The sequence below is a fragment of the Phascolarctos cinereus genome, unplaced genomic scaffold (assembly GCF_003287225.1).
Source record: "Phascolarctos cinereus isolate Bilbo 61053 unplaced genomic scaffold, phaCin_HiC Scaffold_2;HRSCAF=192, whole genome shotgun sequence".
Lineage (NCBI taxonomy): Eukaryota > Metazoa > Chordata > Mammalia > Diprotodontia > Phascolarctidae > Phascolarctos > Phascolarctos cinereus.
This window is the reverse complement of record NW_027555625.1, coordinates 285,536,480-285,552,565: the sequence shown is the minus strand read 5'-3', so window position 1 is coordinate 285,552,565 and position 16,086 is coordinate 285,536,480. Positions and strand designations below refer to the sequence as shown.

Below are 16,086 nucleotides of genomic sequence, written 5' to 3'. Positions count from 1 at the left end.
TTTTTCTCCTTTACGAAGTTAGGGGCCACCCCAGGCTTAACAGATCCCTCCACCCTCCTCCAGACACAAGCATTTCCCTTTTTTCTTCTTATCGCTTCTCTCTTCTCCCCCTTTCTCTTCTCTCCACTTCTACCAATCCTCTTCTCTCCCTCCCCCTCTGCCACTCCTCTCCTTTCCTCTTCTCTTCCCAACTCTCCTCCTCTCACATTCTCACTCTCAGACCGTCTCCCTTCGCCTACTCTGTCTCTTGGCTCGCTCCTCAGCTTCCTTCCAGAGCGGTCTGACTTCCCGCTTTCCATCCACTACTGACCAAGTGTGGAGGCGTGCGGCAATGGAGCCGCAGGTAGTATTCAATGCTTCAGGAAATTCCTGCGTCCCAGAACTCGAGCAGTTACAGGAGTCACAACCTGGTGCAGGACCCCATCCTGGGTTGCATCCCGGAGGGTTCTCTGCTCCGGTGGTAGCGTTGCTGGCCACGCTCATGGCGCTGCTGGTGCTGACCACGGTGCTGGGCAACGCTCTGGTCATCCTAGCGTTCGTGGTGGACCGGAGCCTGCGTACTCAGGGAAACTTCTTTTTCCTCAACCTGGCTATTGCCGACCTGTTGGTGGGTAAGTAGGTGATTGAACGGAAGACACCTCAGGGATGGGTTGTCAAGGGATTAGCACTAGATCTTTGAATAAAAGGAGTTGATGGCCCTTAAGTGACTCCCAGAGTAGAGTAACTGAGTCCCTACTTACCTAGGAGTTTGAGGAATGTGAGAGAGATGATGAAGCAGCATGGTATAGTGAAAAGAGCCCTGGATGTGGAGTCAGAAGTCCTGGGTTCGAATCCAGAGTTTACCACTTGCTTGACTTTGGGCAAGTCACTTCCCATCTCTTGGCCCTATTTCCTTCCTCTGTGAAATGAGGGCGGGGTCACTGAGGTTACTTTCAGCCTTATGATCAAAGAAGGGACAAAACCAGATGGGAGTTGGGACAGGATACAGGGATTCAAAACCGAGGAAGATACAGTGAGTGAGTTTTCTGGTTGGAAATGATGATCCCTACTCCAGACTGAACCCAGGGAACAGCTACTTCAGAACTTTTTATTACTGTTGTTATTATTCAAATAAAGTGCTTTGATATCTCTCAAGGAGAAAGCCTTGAGAACTGAATGACCGTGTTCCTACTACCCATCCCTCCTCTCTCCTCTTGGCCTTCTCTGAGACCCCAGAGTGTTAGAACAAAAAGTTGTATTCGAGTAGAAAAAAGTATGAAGGCTCTTCCCTTTAGTCCCAGCACTGAAAGCTCTCTACCTGCAGGCGTATTCTGCATCCCTCTCTACATCCCTTACGTCCTGACCGGAGAGTGGAAGTTTGGGAAGGGGCTGTGCAAGTTGTGGCTGGTGGTGGATTACCTGGTGTGTACTGCCTCTGTCTTCAACATCGTCCTCATCAGTTTCGACAGGTTCAACTCAGTCACCAGAGCGGTAAGAGAGTTAAGTTTCCCTCTAAAGGGATCCTTGGGGCTTTGGGTTGATTTCCCATTTGAGAACATATATGAAACAATCTGCTTGTGTTTGGGGACAGCTTTCACGTCTGAATTAGGATATCTATCAGCAATTTTTTTAAACGGCTAGGTGGCTCAGTGAGTAGAGCGCCCAGTCAGGAAAACTCATCTTCCCAAGTTCAAATTTGGCCTCAGACTAGCTCACTTAACCCTGTTTGCCTCAGTTTCCTTATCTGTAAAATGAACTGGAGAAGGAAATGGCAAAGCACTTCCAGTATCTGTGCCAAGAAAACCCCACATAGGGTCATGAGGAGTCAGACACAACAGAAAAACGACTGAAAATTTTACACTTGCACAGACACAAAGAGTTTAAACAAGCAGTAAAATCAGGAGCCCAGGACACTTGGCTTCCATTTCCAGGCTCTTTTCTCTAGACCTCTGCTGCCTCCAAGAGGCCAAGAGAGAGGAAAGGTCTTGGAGGGGAGAGGAGAATAGGGGGAAGGGGCTTTTTCTTGGCATTTAACATCCCTAACAAGCCCCTTCAATCTCTATGTGTTCCCTGGTGCTCAAAGTATTATAGGAATATAGTGTTCAGAGGAATTTAAAATTGGAAAACTTGGGTTGGCATTCCAGTTCTGATTATCCTGGGCAAATCACAAACTCAAAAACATCCAAATACAATAGGACTTATGTGAAGAGACGGTGCTTAAAGTGCACTTAAAGTGCTATAAGAACGAGTTATTAGTAATTTAACTTCTTCACAGAGAACTTCCCTTGTGGCTCCATTCTGTTGCCTCTGTTTTCCTAAATTCTTAACTGTATTTGACTACAAGCAGCTTCCTAAACTGTAAACTATTGCCTAGAGAGGTATTTTGTAAATTACTAGAACTCAGAAAAAGCATACACCGTGAGTACAATCTGCTGAGAACCATCTCTGGTAATTAGCTTCATTCTTACTGATTTAATGATTTTATTCTAGCTATAGGTACAATGAAATCTCTTAGCTAATTGCTAATACTAAGTGTTCACTGAGCTGAACCTGATGTGTAGAACTGAATGTTCTGTTCATATGAAACACAAACTTCAAAAGGGGTTGGATTAACTTAGAACAAAGTGGAAGAAAAAATACCAATTTCCCAAATCATTAAGAGATTCCTTCATTCCTTCCCCATTAACTTTCACCACGTTCAAACTTTTCTTCCTGACTGATGAAGTAGCAGAATTCTCTTAGGAATTTTTTGCATTTACAGAGGGAAGAACTACGTACTCAAAAGGCACAGCATTGCTGTTATATTAGCAGACAGCATAAAATTATAATATGGATACTAAATTAAAATATATTTAAATTACAGATAGAGGCAAATAAAAATGCAGGGCAATGCTTTGCTGCTTGTGGGGATGTATACATTTAAGTAGGGGATGGATTTTGAATCCTTTCCCAGTAATGGAAATGAGCCACAATGAGCCATTCACATTGAAGAATCAACTCTGAAACATACTAGACAAGTATTTATCCAATAAATCAATCAACAAGCATATATTAAGCACCTACTAAGTGCTAGGCACTTTGCTAGGGCTGGGCATACAAGAATAAAGAATGAAACAATCCCTGCTCTCTAGAAGCTTACATTCTAATGTGGGGGGGGGAGTGGAGAAATAACAAGTATATATAAAAAATATATACAACATAAAGTAAATAAATATAGGGGCAGCCAGGTGGCACAGTGGATAGAGTGCTGGCCCTGGAATCAGGAGGACTGAGTTCAAATTCAGCCTCAGACCAGACACTTGACACTAGCTGTGTGACCCCTGGGCAAGCCACTTAACTCCATTGCCTAGCCCCCCCGCAAAAAAAAAAATTTATATATATATATATATATATATATATATATTTATATATATATATATATATATATATAAATATATATATATATATATTATATATATATATATATATATATTTATATATATAATATATATATATATATACACACAAAATATGTACAAAAAATAGGGAAGCCTTCATTTGGAAAGTAGTGCTTGAAGGAAGAGAGGGTTTCTATGAAGTAGGCAGGAGAGTTCGACTGAAGACCTCTAGGGCAAGAGAACCCACTATCTCCTGAGGCAGCCCATTTTATGCAACTTTCATTGTTGCATTTCTTCTTTTACTGTTGTTCAGGTGCTTTCCAGCAGTGTCTGACTCTTCATGATCCCCATTTGGGGTTTTCTTGGCAAAGATACCAGTATGGTTTGTCATTTCCTTCTCCAGATCATTTTACAGATATGGAAACTGAGGTAAATAGGGCTAAGTGACTTGCCCAGGGTCACCCAGCTAGTAAATGTCTGAAGTGAGATTTGAACTCAGGAAGATGAGTCTCTCTGACTCCAGGCTTGACACTCATTGCACCACCCAGCCGCTCTGAAGTTCTTCCCTACAAGGAGTCTAAAGGTGCCTTCTGAGACTTCAACCTATTGCTTCTAGTTTTGCCCACTGGGACCAAATCTTCATTCTCTTCTACATGATAATCCTTTATACACTTTAAGACAGCTAGTATGTGCCTCCATAAATCATCACTTCTTCAGGTTAAATGTCCACAGTTTCTTCATCCAGTCCTCTATGGCAGAAGTGCCAAACATGGCCTGGGACACTCCTGAGTACTTCTGAAGCAGATTAAAATATGATTGAGAAGCACAGGACAAAATAAATAAAAAACATAACAGAACATAGATAATGTTATTACATCATTTTCTAAGGGGGAAAATGTGGCCTGCAGGGATCCTTATATATATTGACCTGTTTCTATTAGAGTCTGACACCGCAGCTCTGTGGCATGATCTTGAAGCCCTTCACAGTACCATTTACTGTCACTTGGATACTCTTCAGTTTCTGAATGTACTTCCTAAATTGTGACACCGGGAATTATACTCCAAATGTGGTCTGACCTTGGCAGAGTACAGTATCACCTCCCTAGTCTTAGCCTCTAAGCCTACCTTAATCTGGCCTAAGACTGAAGAGCTCCTTTTTGGGGCTGCCATAGCTCAGAGTTCACTCATTTGGCTAGCATTCTACTAAAACTTCCATATCTTTTTCAGCCCAACTATTCTCTAGGTGTGGTCCACCCATCTTGTACTTATGGAACTTTTCTACTTTACTAAATTTTTACTTTATTTTTTTAACCCAAGTGTAGGACATTACATTTATGTCTATTAAGTTTCACCTTATTAAACTGAGCCAATGTTCCAGCCTGCTAAGACTTTTTAGATCCAGACTGTCCTAAGGGTTAGCTATTCTTCCTAGTTCAGTGTCATCTGCAGACCTGAAAGCAGCGCCTTGCACATAGTGGGTACTTAATAATGTTTGGGTTGGATTATATCTATACCTTCATCCAAGTTACTGATCAAAATGTCAAACCGCCCAGAACCTAGTTGACCTCCCTCCCTAAAGTCTCTCCCCATTCCAGTCCATCCTCCATACTTCCACCATAGTGATTCTCCTTAGGTATAAGTTTGACCATGTCATTCTCCTATTCAAAATCCACTGATTCCCTATTGCTTCCAAGATAAAAATTTAAACTCTTTTCTTTAGCTTTAAAGCCCTGAACAACCTGCCCCGATCTATCTTTTGCAATTCATTATATATCATTCAAATTCATTATATGTTACTACTCTTCCTACACTCTTACTTTCCAGCCAAGCTGACCATCTCAAGTAGCACTCCATTTTCGTCTCCATTCTTTTGCACCTACTGTCCCTCAAGTCTGGAATATATTCCCTCATCATCTGTTTTGTAGAAACTTTCTCTTCTTTGAAGACACACATCAAGCAATACTTTCTTCATGACTCTTTTCTGCTCTCTCCAATTACTTGTGCCTTCCTTATTACCTTGTATTTATATTTACTCTTCACATTTGTTTTATATATATTACATATGTATGTGTCTCCTCCATTAGAATGTAAGCTCCTTGAGGTTAGAATTGTTCTTTGGGTCTTTGTATCCCTAGTGCCCTAAAACAGTGGCACAAAGTAGGCACTTAATAAATGCCTATTGATGCCTATATCTCACATCTCTATCATACCCACAAGAAAAGCACGATTTTGTCAAATGATTTACTAAAATGTATATAAACTATTTCATTCAGCCTTCTGATCCATCAGTTCTATAAACCCTATCCAAAAGAAGTAAATAAAGTTAGTCTGCCATGATCTATTCTTGAAGAAGCTATGCTGGCTCCATGTTCCCTATTTCACTTTCTGGACATTCATTAACTTTCCCTTTAATATTTTAAAATTTTGTCAATGACCGAAGCCAACCTCATTGCTCTGCAGTTTGCAGGCCTCTGGCCTCTGGGACACCTAGGCGGCACAGTGAATAGAGTAACAGGCCTGGAGTCAGGATGACTCATCTCCCTAAGTCAAAATCTGGCCTCAGACACTAACTGTAAGTCACTTAACCCTATTTGCCTCAGTTTCTTCCTCTTCAAAATGAGCTGAAGAAGGAAATGGCAAACTATTCCACTATCTTTGCCAAGAAAGGCCACAAATAGGATCACAAAGTCGGACACAACTGAACAACACCACTGCCTTGTTTTGGAAAATCAGGGCATTTGCTTTTCTCCATTTCTATAATATACTTCTGCTCTTCATAGTCTTCAAACATCAATGACAGTGGCCTAGCAATCCTATCTACCCTTTTTTTTGGTTTGTTTTCAGGTCCCTAGAATGTAATTCAGCTGGGCTTGGTGACAAACTCAAAGACTGCTAGATGCTATCCACCTCTTTACTTACTTGAGTTTAAACTCCCTATTAGCTATTTTTGTTCTAATTCAAAGATTACAGAAAACACAAGCAAATTGGCGGAATGGTTCTTCCTTCTTTCCTTTATCATTATTTTATCCATCCTGAATAGTAGTGCTATCCTTTCTTTCAATTAACAAGCACTTCTAAAGCAACTATTATGTGCCAAGCACCATGCTAGATGCTTAGCCTTATTCTCCTCCCAAATTAACAAAGACAAATAAAGTCCATTTTGTTGTCCTTAGTAATCTCTGCTAGCTTCCGTTCATTCAGAGCTTTAGCACTACTAACACTATTCTTACAGGACCATGCCACATACATTTGTATTTGTTACTTGCACCTGCATCCATCTTCTTTCTATGCATTTAAGGAAAATATCTTTTTTATATCATCTTTATTTCCAAATACAACCCTTCCCATCACCAGTGAGCTGTACCTCATAAAAAAATTAGAGGGGAAAGTAGTAGCAAAACTAATGCATCAACCAATAACATGTGCCATATTCCACATCCATATTCCTCTACCTCTGCAAAATGAAGTACATTTTCTCAGTTTTTTTTCTATGTCCAAGCTTCTTGGTTATAATTACACAATAATAATTCTATCTACATTGTTCTATTCACTCATACATGCCTTTAAAAAATCTCCACTGTGGTTGCTAAGTTCCATATATATCCATAATGAAGACAATTCTTCCCCTTTTCCTCTCCAACAGAATCGTTTTTCTGGGTCTTCAGAATTTCATTCTTGAGAGCTTTCCATCCCTCCTGAGCTTGCTGCCCTTCCCAAATTTTCAAGCAAGGTGTCTTGCTTGATTCTCAAAAGGTTCTGGAATTGGCTCTCTAGAACTGGCCCTAGAGTTCTTGGCTTTCCAGTTTTTCTCATATATATTCTGAAATGGACTGACCACTTTCTACCAAAGTCTCTATTATTTCTACCTCTTTGTTAGAGAGAAATAAGTCTAGAATAGCAACTACTCTCATTGCTTCTTCTACTTCTTGAAAGTCATCATTAAGGCAAGCCAAGAAATTATTTGCAGCTCTGCTTTTGGAGGAAAGTGCTCCAGTACATATTAGGATAAGATAATTGAAGTCTCCCATCATTACTCTATCTCAGTCCTGTAATCTTATTTTCTAAACTAATTTCTTTCTTCTTTCTGTCCAGATGATCACCTACATGTTGCTTTCGTTCCCTCTCCTGAAATGGCCTTTCCTATGGTCAATCAATAAACATTTATTAAGCACCTGCTATGTGCCAGCCACTGTGCTAAGCCCCAGGCATACAAAAAGAGGAAAAAGACAGTCCCTGCCACCAAGGGGCTTACAATCTAATGAGGGAGACAAGATATACATATATATGAAAAGCAAACCATATATAGAATAAATAGGAAGTAATTAACAGAAGGAAGGCACTGGAATTGGGGGGTTGCAGAAGGCTTTCTGTAGAAGGTGGGATTTTAGTTGTGACTTAAAGAAAGCCAGGGAAGTCAGCAGTTGGAGTGGAAGAGGGAGAGCATTTCAGACATGGGTGGACAGCCAGAGAAAATGTTCAGAGCTGAGAGATAAGAGTATCTTGTTCGTGGAACAGTTAGGAAGTCAGTATCACTAGATCAAAGACAATATGTTGGGGAGTAAGGTGTAAGAAAACTAACAACTTCAGTGGAAAGTTAGGAAGGAGCTGCATTATAAAGGGCTTCAAATGCCAAACAGAGCATTTTGCATTTGCTCTTGGAGGCAATAGGAATCCACCAGAATTTACTGCCTGATTTTTTTATTGCCTCCAGGTTATCTGTTCAAGTCATCTCTAATGCAAGACCAAGCTCAAATGCTACATTCTCCATAAAGCCTTACCTGATTTCTTTCCCAAAGTCATGATTCCTCTCTCCTTTCAACTCCACAGTTCACAGTATTTCTCACACTAAATGTTCATATGTATTTTATTTGTGAATTATTGCCTCTAATAAGCACCAGCAGGGGGAAACATTGTCTCACAATAACTTCTCACAATAACTTCTCCCCTTTCTAGCGATGTAAGATTTGGGAACGATCTCCCCCACCCTTCACTTTGCACTTTGTACTTCTCTAATGAATTCAACTACAATATTAAATATTATAAGTATTTGTTTCTTGTCATATCCTCCTGCTACGCAGTACAATTAACAAGCAGGAAGGGTTGACCTTAACTGAAATTTCGTTGTTCCCTAGTGTCAAGCACAGTGCTCTGCATACAGCAGGTGCCTAATGTTGGCTGAATAAAAAATGCTTTCTTCATGACACCCCTATGAATTTAGATAGAAGAAGCAGTATCCTCATTTGGTTGATGAGGTGAATGAGGTTCTAAGATACAGAGGGACTTATCCATGGTCATTTATTAAATGTTAGAACAAATGATTAATCAACCTCAGATCAATCAGTGAATCTGCTTCCTGTTTCTGTACTTTCCCCTTCTCCCCTTTCCTGTGATTTTTCTTCTGTCTAGGTGACTTACAGGGCTCAGAAAGGGATGACAAGAAATGCTGTCTTTAAGATGGTCATAGTATGGCTAGCAGCTTTCCTCCTTTATGGTCCTGCCATCATCTGCTGGGAGTACATTGCCAGAAAAAGCATCCTGCCCCGAGGAGAGTGCTATGCTGAGTTCTACTACAACTGGTATTTCTTGATGATTGCTTCCACCATTGAATTCTTCACTCCCTTCATCAGTGTCTCCTACTTCAACCTAAGCATCTACATCAGTATCAGAAAGCGCACGCTCCTGAGAACTGACAATCTGGATTCCAGTGGAGAGAACTGTGAAATGAACCTCCTGGAGAAAAGAAAAGGACATGCCATATTTTTTGTTAAGCCAGCTAAGTGGAACAGGAACAAGAAGAAAGATCATGTTCTCTTCCCCAATGGGCTCCTAGGTCCCAAGCATGATAACCCCTCCTCCCTGGACATCCGGGGTACACAAGATCTGCCTCCAATGCAAATCAAAATGAAAACCAAGCCAGGCCAAGTCTATGAAGCCACAGAAAGTACTTGCAATGCCACAAGGCACCCAGACATTGCCAGGACAATGGCAAACCGCCTCCGGCTATCTCGGGACAAAAGAGTGGCTAAATCTTTGGCCATCATCGTGTGTGTATTTGGGCTGTGCTGGGCACCTTATACGATGCTCATGATCATCAGAGCTATGTGCCATGGGAAATGTGTACAGCATTTTTTCTATGAGTTCTCTTTTTGGTTACTTTGGCTAAATTCAGCCATTAATCCTGCTTTATACCCACTCTGCCACATGAGCTTTCGGAAAGCTTTCATCAAACTGCTATGTCCTGGCAAAGCCAAAATTCACCCACATATTTTTAGGTGAAGAAAAAGGCCATCTGTGGCTGGTATCACCTAAAACCTTCATTTGTCTGTAAAGTGGAGTCCATGGCATCCACTCGGTGACTACCAATCACTCTACTTTTACTCCAGTTTTTTACAAAAACATGGGAGACTCTCTAAGCAACAAAAAGTGAAAGCATCAAATGAAAAATACTGCAAGTATTACTCTGAGTTTAACATTCTATCTGGGTGGAGGATGAGTTACTCAGGAGGGAAAAACCATTTTTAAATTTATTTCCTTAGAAAAGACTTTCATGAGATTTTAAAATGATTGAGGTTTGAGTACATTTGACCATATTTGTACAGAAACTTTTTTTCTTAAATATTAAGTGCACCACATGCTCTTTTTATGTGAGTATTCATCAGATCCTTGTATAGTAAGTACTATATTCTATAAGGCTTGGTTCAAAGCAATGCCTATTTATAAAACAACACATGGATAAATAAAAGTGCTACTTTTAAAAACTCAAATACAAGAATCACATTTAACAATCATCAAGCCAAAACAAAACAAAATAAACAAAAAATTTTAAAAATAGCTTCTTGGAAGGAAAGAAAATAAGTGAATTCAATTTAAGCCATAACCTGAAAGACTCTAGCTAGACATAATTTCTTACCATGAAATATTGTTAAATACTGGAATGAGTAAGCAGTAAAAAGACAAAATAGAATCTCCTTCTACGAATATCTTTTGCAAGAATCAGCCAAATTCTTACCCATCTAGTATTGTCTAGGCATATTTTTTTTCCCTATAGATAATCAATGGTTCTCAACATCATTAGTTTTCTGAAGTTAACACTGGTAACTCATCAATATCATCACAGGCAACACCATTCTGCCCACTGGTTTTTGTTTATTTGGCATGAGTAGCCCAAAAGGGTGCTTTGTGCCCATCCAAATGGTCCTCAAAGTTTGAGAACCATCATCCTAGTAATTTCTTAAGGTCTTTTTCATTTATGTCATCAAATTATTCTCATTCCAATTCTACACATTTTAAATATAGTGATAGTGCAAACCAAGTAATTTTTTAAAAGCACAGAATAATTCACCTTTATGTAGTTCTTTAAAGTTTACAAAGCACTTTTTCCTTGACCTTATGAAGGAAGCAGTACAAATATTATCCTCATAAAAAGCTAGTGATTTCCCCAAGGTTACACATAGCAAGTCAGAGTCTGAATGTGAACTCTTGATGCCAAGTCTAATACTCTTTCTGATATACCTGGCAAATAAGGCCACAATCCAAAAATATTATAGAATTCACAATTCTGAATTATTTTTGCTGGATACTTATATCAAGCATAGAAGAACAAAGGATCACAGTGTCACAGATTAACATAAAGTCCCCAAACATTTACGACATTCCTCAAGTATCTGCTAAAATGCTACCTACTGAGGAGGATGAATTAATAATTATTATCCTAGTGCATGAATTCAAGAGCTTACTTTATTTTACTCTCATGAGCAACCACACTGCACGTAAAAAAAAATTCAGATAGGAGGGCTTTCCCACAGGGAGCAGTCAGGCAGAATTTCACTGTGTCCAAAGAAGGCAACTTTTGAATATCCTTACCTGGCCTTAAATGAAAGACAACGCAGTTCAGAAACCCTCAACTCAACAACATTCCCTGAACTCAGTCACTTAGCAGCTCAGAACAAGGAGTGGGTAGGTGGGTTTTAGCTAGAAGCCAAAAGATCCCTATTTATAAGACTGAAGAATTCTTCCAACAAAAGACTATCCACATGTAAATCCTTACCTAGGAGCCTCTGACAAGATTACTTTCATTCTTCACCATCTTTCAGGTTAGGTTCACAGATTTAGAGCTACAAGGGACTTTACAGATAATCAAGGCCCAAACCCCCTCATCTTATAGAAGAGGGAAGTGAGGACCAGAGACATCAAGAAAGTTGCCAGTTACACAGAGCTAGTTAAGTGGCAAAGCTAGGGCAACTAGAGGATTTTCTGGGAAATGACCTTCACTGGTAAAACAAAGAGAGAGTAATGGCTCCTTTACACATCTAGAAACTTTTTTTTTTAAAGCTGTCAGAGAACTTTTCTTGGACTAAGTGCAGTCATAGCTCCAGCATCCTAGACTGAGAAATGGCCATATGGTTACACCATTTTCCAGAGGATTACCTTTGAGTATGTCTGATCTCCAATTCTGAATTTCAGGCCATTTGTGAATGTCAACAGTGAATCTCCACTGCCCCAGCTAACTCACAAACGCAGATGAATATTGTTAGTAAAGAACTGGACTCCTAAGTAAAAATAAGCAAGAGGATTTACTTAGGGTGCTTTGATTAAATAATGACTCATTTGAATTATCCATAAATATTCAAGCTTTGTGGGAGGAAGAAGATTTGGTCAAATCAAGTCTTTCATCTCATCTTTCTACCTCTACCAAGAATATGCTGTGCTCCTATCATTTCTGTTTCAGTTATGGGTTGGACTGGATGACCTCTGAGATGCCTTACAACTCATTCTATGATCCACCCCCAATTCACTCTCCCAATCACCAAGCCATTCACCACCTTACCAATCAATCTTCCTATTCTTCTAGATATACTTCCACGAATACAAAAATATGCATGTTATAGCTAATACATACTCATTAGGTGGGTTCGAGAAAAACGGAAATGAGGGCAACTAATGAGGCTTTTAAATGGTGCTAATCATGGGATTAAAAAACGCATCAGTCCCTGAGTTTCAGTTCATGACTGACTATACCTATTTACAAAGTAATGTAAGGCTGGGATTAGATTACAATGGTTTGCCAAGACTGGCTATGTAAGAACTAGATAAGTTGCATAGGTACCATTAAGCCACTTTCTCAGAGATGCTAATAGTTTTTCTTCAAATAAAAAAATACAAAAGAAAGAAAGGACAAATGCTTTAAACTGTTATAGCAATTTTATTGTTTCACTGGTGCAAAATCATGATATTTGTGTAATGCATTTTCCCCTAAATTTACAATAATGAGGGTTATACATAAACTATATAGATCACAATTTCTCTATTTTTATACTATTTAGAACAAAATTTCCTTGATAAATATGCCCAGTGATGAATATAGGCCCCTAATGGATGTCCAAAAATGCAAAATATAAACTTCTGGTTTTAACCATGGAGCTTTTAAACTCTCAAACATGCATTAATATACTCTAGTTTTAGGGGAAATATTACACACAGCCTTGTCTTGCATTTAAAGAAAAGCTCAAGCTGAATTCAACATACAATATCCCTCCCACCCCCAACCCCAAATCAAATCTCCTGTAAAAATCAAGATGGACTATATAGAATACAAAGACAGACAGTGCTAGCCACTTCCTGGTCAGTACATCCTAGGACTGAATAAAATTACAGAAGCAACGACAAACAGTGAAGAGAAACAGAAAGAAAAGATTAGTAGCTGAAAGAAGAGACTTGAAGATCAGAGGAATTTAAAAAAAAAATTCAATCATGCTACTTCTAGTGATCAGACAGACATCTGATGTCCCAACTTGAATACCTGTGAAGTGAATTAATTTGTTAAGGTCCTGAAGGTGTGTTTGCAGGTGCTGAATAAAATATATCACAGATAAGAGAAAGATAACCTAACTTGGCATTTCTGAAAGGCACAATCTATGGGGGTGGGTGGGGGGAATAATCTAGCATAATAAAAAAACATACTGTATGTGAATGGAAAGAAGTACAGCGTTTCTGTGTTTCTTCTCTTTAAAGTACAAGACCTTCATAAATTGGCCCCTCAGACTCTGGTGATTCCCTCCTCAAGCGCAAATGCTCCAAGGTGTTGTGAAAATGTTTGTTAATCTGTTCTGTTTCTTCACTGGACTCAAGATTTGGAAGGTCTTCTCTTATCTTTTGAATAAGCTGATTCAAAACTTGAATTGTCACCTACAATGAAATATATATATATATTGGTTTCTATAACCAATAGAAGAAAAAAGACAGAATTAAATAATACTATTTTAGGAGTATATATTACTCTTATTACATGGTAACAGTGAAAATTAGGAACCAACTTAAATTAAAGAAATATAAACCCACGATTAAAAGGAAAGAAAGCATTATTAAGAACACAGTTCCTACTGAACCAGGAGTCAATTACTCTCACCCAAGAAATCCTGCAACAATACTCTAACCAATATGCTACAGATTAATCTTAGGTTCACATTTACAATTCAAAATTAAGTCTAGTTAATACAGGCTCCAATTTGGCTACAGATTCTAAGGCAAAAAATGGCAATAACAAAATAGTACCTACAAGAAAGTAAGTTTGATCTTATTAGATAATGAACTGAGAAATGTTCCCAATAATTTACACATGATGATGATGACAACAATGACAGAGAATATTTAGCATTGACAAGTGATTTTAAGGGTACTGAACTTTCCGTGGTAGTTAACACCCCTAAGCAGTAAACACACCAGAATTTTCTCACGCACAATCTATTCTTCCATCAAAGAAAGAAATCTTTCAAGATCATTTAGCAAGCTACTAGCAAAGGTCCAACAAATTCCGTATTAATTCCTAGGATTCTTCATTTCTTTAAATACACAAAAATTAAGGCACATGCAAATGCACAAAATAGTAACTTCAAAGCAGAAGACCATTAATTAGCAACTTTAATCCTTACATGTAAAGAAGAAAGTGCTCACATAATGAAAACTATTTTTAAATATCAAATCAATTAAATGTGCCAAGAAAAGAGGCTTTCTACAAGAACACACATTGTTTCTTAGCTGGAAAAAGTTACATACAATAAATACATCAATTTCTCAGTAAGAGAAGTCTGAAAGAATGAGACATTAGGTATAAAGCCATAGACAATGAATAATGTTCAGTGAAGTGATTTTTTTTAGTATAATTAGGTCTAAATTACAATAATTTAAGCAATAAGGCACTGCAATTTAACATACACAAAAAGCAATACTTTGCTTAAATACCAGAATTTTTCAGAAAAAGAAACTTCTAAGACAGTCTATTGGAATAAAAATGTATAATATAATGGAAATAACACAGACACAAAAATAATAATGATCAATACAATACTGTAAATAAATCAGACAGGTAAATTCAATTTCAGAAAAAGTAGTAATATAAATAGAATTCAAGATCATTTATCCAGAGACTCAGGTACAGATGCCTATACCAAGTACAGCCACCTAAAAGTACAGTCACTGGGCAAGCAAAGTTCTTACCATCAGTCACATATTCCTCTTCAAAACTCCATTCCTAAAACTACATGGCTGAAAGGACCAGGGACTCGGGGGGGGGGGGGGGGGGGGAGAAGAAGGGGATGATTTTTCCACACTCTCATCCTATCTCTACAACTAAGGCTTAAAGAAAAACTATTAGTTTCTGACTAAGTAATATATATGCAAACATACATCTATAAAAGATATTTTCCATTTATAGTCAGTTCAATTTTATGAAGACAGTTTTGTGAATATGAATGAAAGACTAATTCGTAGACATTCTGGTAAAAGCATTATAGAAAAATTTCTCAAATGACAGTAACTTATTCCTGGTTTAAATAGCAATTGTTTTAAATGATCTTGTTGTATTCCTTTCTCCTGTACTTGATCTGCAAATCTGAAGGAAAAAACATCAATAAAGTTCTAGAATCAAGAAAAAAACCTGCTCTTATTCCCATAAGATTGGCATCATTAATGCATTCACTTACCGCATCATTTTCCTTTTCATAAAAATAGATATATCTGTTCAGAATTTCTATAAAAAGCTGAACTTGCAAGGAAGGATCCATGCACTGATTTGCTATCTTCAGAGCCTTCTTTAAGCATTCCATTACTCTCTTGCCTCCATGAAGCTGAAAAGAAAGAGGGTAACAGGGGAGGAGAAAAGAGAGGTTGGTTATGAAATAACTATTACTTTTCATTTAAGGATATTTTTCAAATGATAAAAATTCTCTCAGTGTTTCCGCATTACTGTGGAAAAAAGCTTATACTTTAAAAAAAAGTCTGGTCTACAAGCTTGGCCCCAAAGGAAGGACAAAATGCACTTCCCTCCTCTCTTAGAAGGTGTGAAACATTATTAGGTTTGGTTGAGGCTTCTCTTACTTTTGCTAAACTGTCTCTCCCCAACCCCCTTTCTTTTTACTGTTTTTACATTGTTTTACATGTTTTTACATGGCTTACTGGGTTGGTACTTTTAGAAATGAAAGTTATGTAAAAAAAAAAAAAGATACCAAAGTTAGGTATGTACTTTATAACTATTTCTGAAGAAATACTGTAAAAGCAAAGTATCAGATCACAGTCTTGCTGTATTAAAAAATTCTTGAAGCTAAGGTTTCACCAGCGGATGGGAATGTAAGCAATGTCACTGAAGCTCACTCAATAATCTGTTCCAATCCCATGGATTTCTAATACAAAGCACATTAATGTCCTCTGCCAGCTCTACAAACTTTCAGAGGAGGTT

The 16,086-nt window shown here is 38.3% G+C and overlaps 2 protein-coding genes across 2 annotated transcripts in view; one reads left to right on the top strand and one right to left on the bottom strand.

The window, feature by feature from the left end:
- Positions 1–331: 331 nt before the first annotated feature.
- LOC110207294 (histamine H3 receptor-like) lies at positions 332–9,844 on the top strand. The gene is made up of 3 exons (XM_020984922.2): positions 332–611; positions 1,304–1,470; positions 8,763–9,844. Exons 1-3 carry the CDS (start codon positions 332–334, stop codon positions 9,630–9,632), a joined length of 1,317 nt encoding a protein of 438 aa, XP_020840581.1. The 3' UTR covers positions 9,633–9,844.
- A 2,694-nt stretch (positions 9,845–12,538) lies between these two features.
- VPS35 (VPS35 retromer complex component) overlaps positions 12,539–16,086 on the bottom strand; it is a 40,594-nt gene continuing 37,046 nt past the window's right edge. The window contains 2 exon segments of the mRNA XM_020985088.1: positions 12,539–13,541; positions 15,335–15,478. Coding sequence (XP_020840747.1) covers positions 13,362–13,541; positions 15,335–15,478 — 324 coding nt within the window. The 3' untranslated portion in view covers positions 12,539–13,361.

Coding starts and splice junctions, on each gene's coding strand:
- LOC110207294 (XM_020984922.2), top strand. CDS start 332: ATGGAGCCGCAGGTAGTATTCAATGCTTCAGGAAATTCCTGCGTCCCA. Junction 612..1,303: donor TATTGCCGACCTGTTGGTGG/GTAAGTAGGTGA, acceptor CTCTACCTGCAG/GCGTATTCTGCATCCCTCTC. Junction 1,471..8,762: donor TCAACTCAGTCACCAGAGCG/GTAAGAGAGTTA, acceptor TCTTCTGTCTAG/GTGACTTACAGGGCTCAGAA.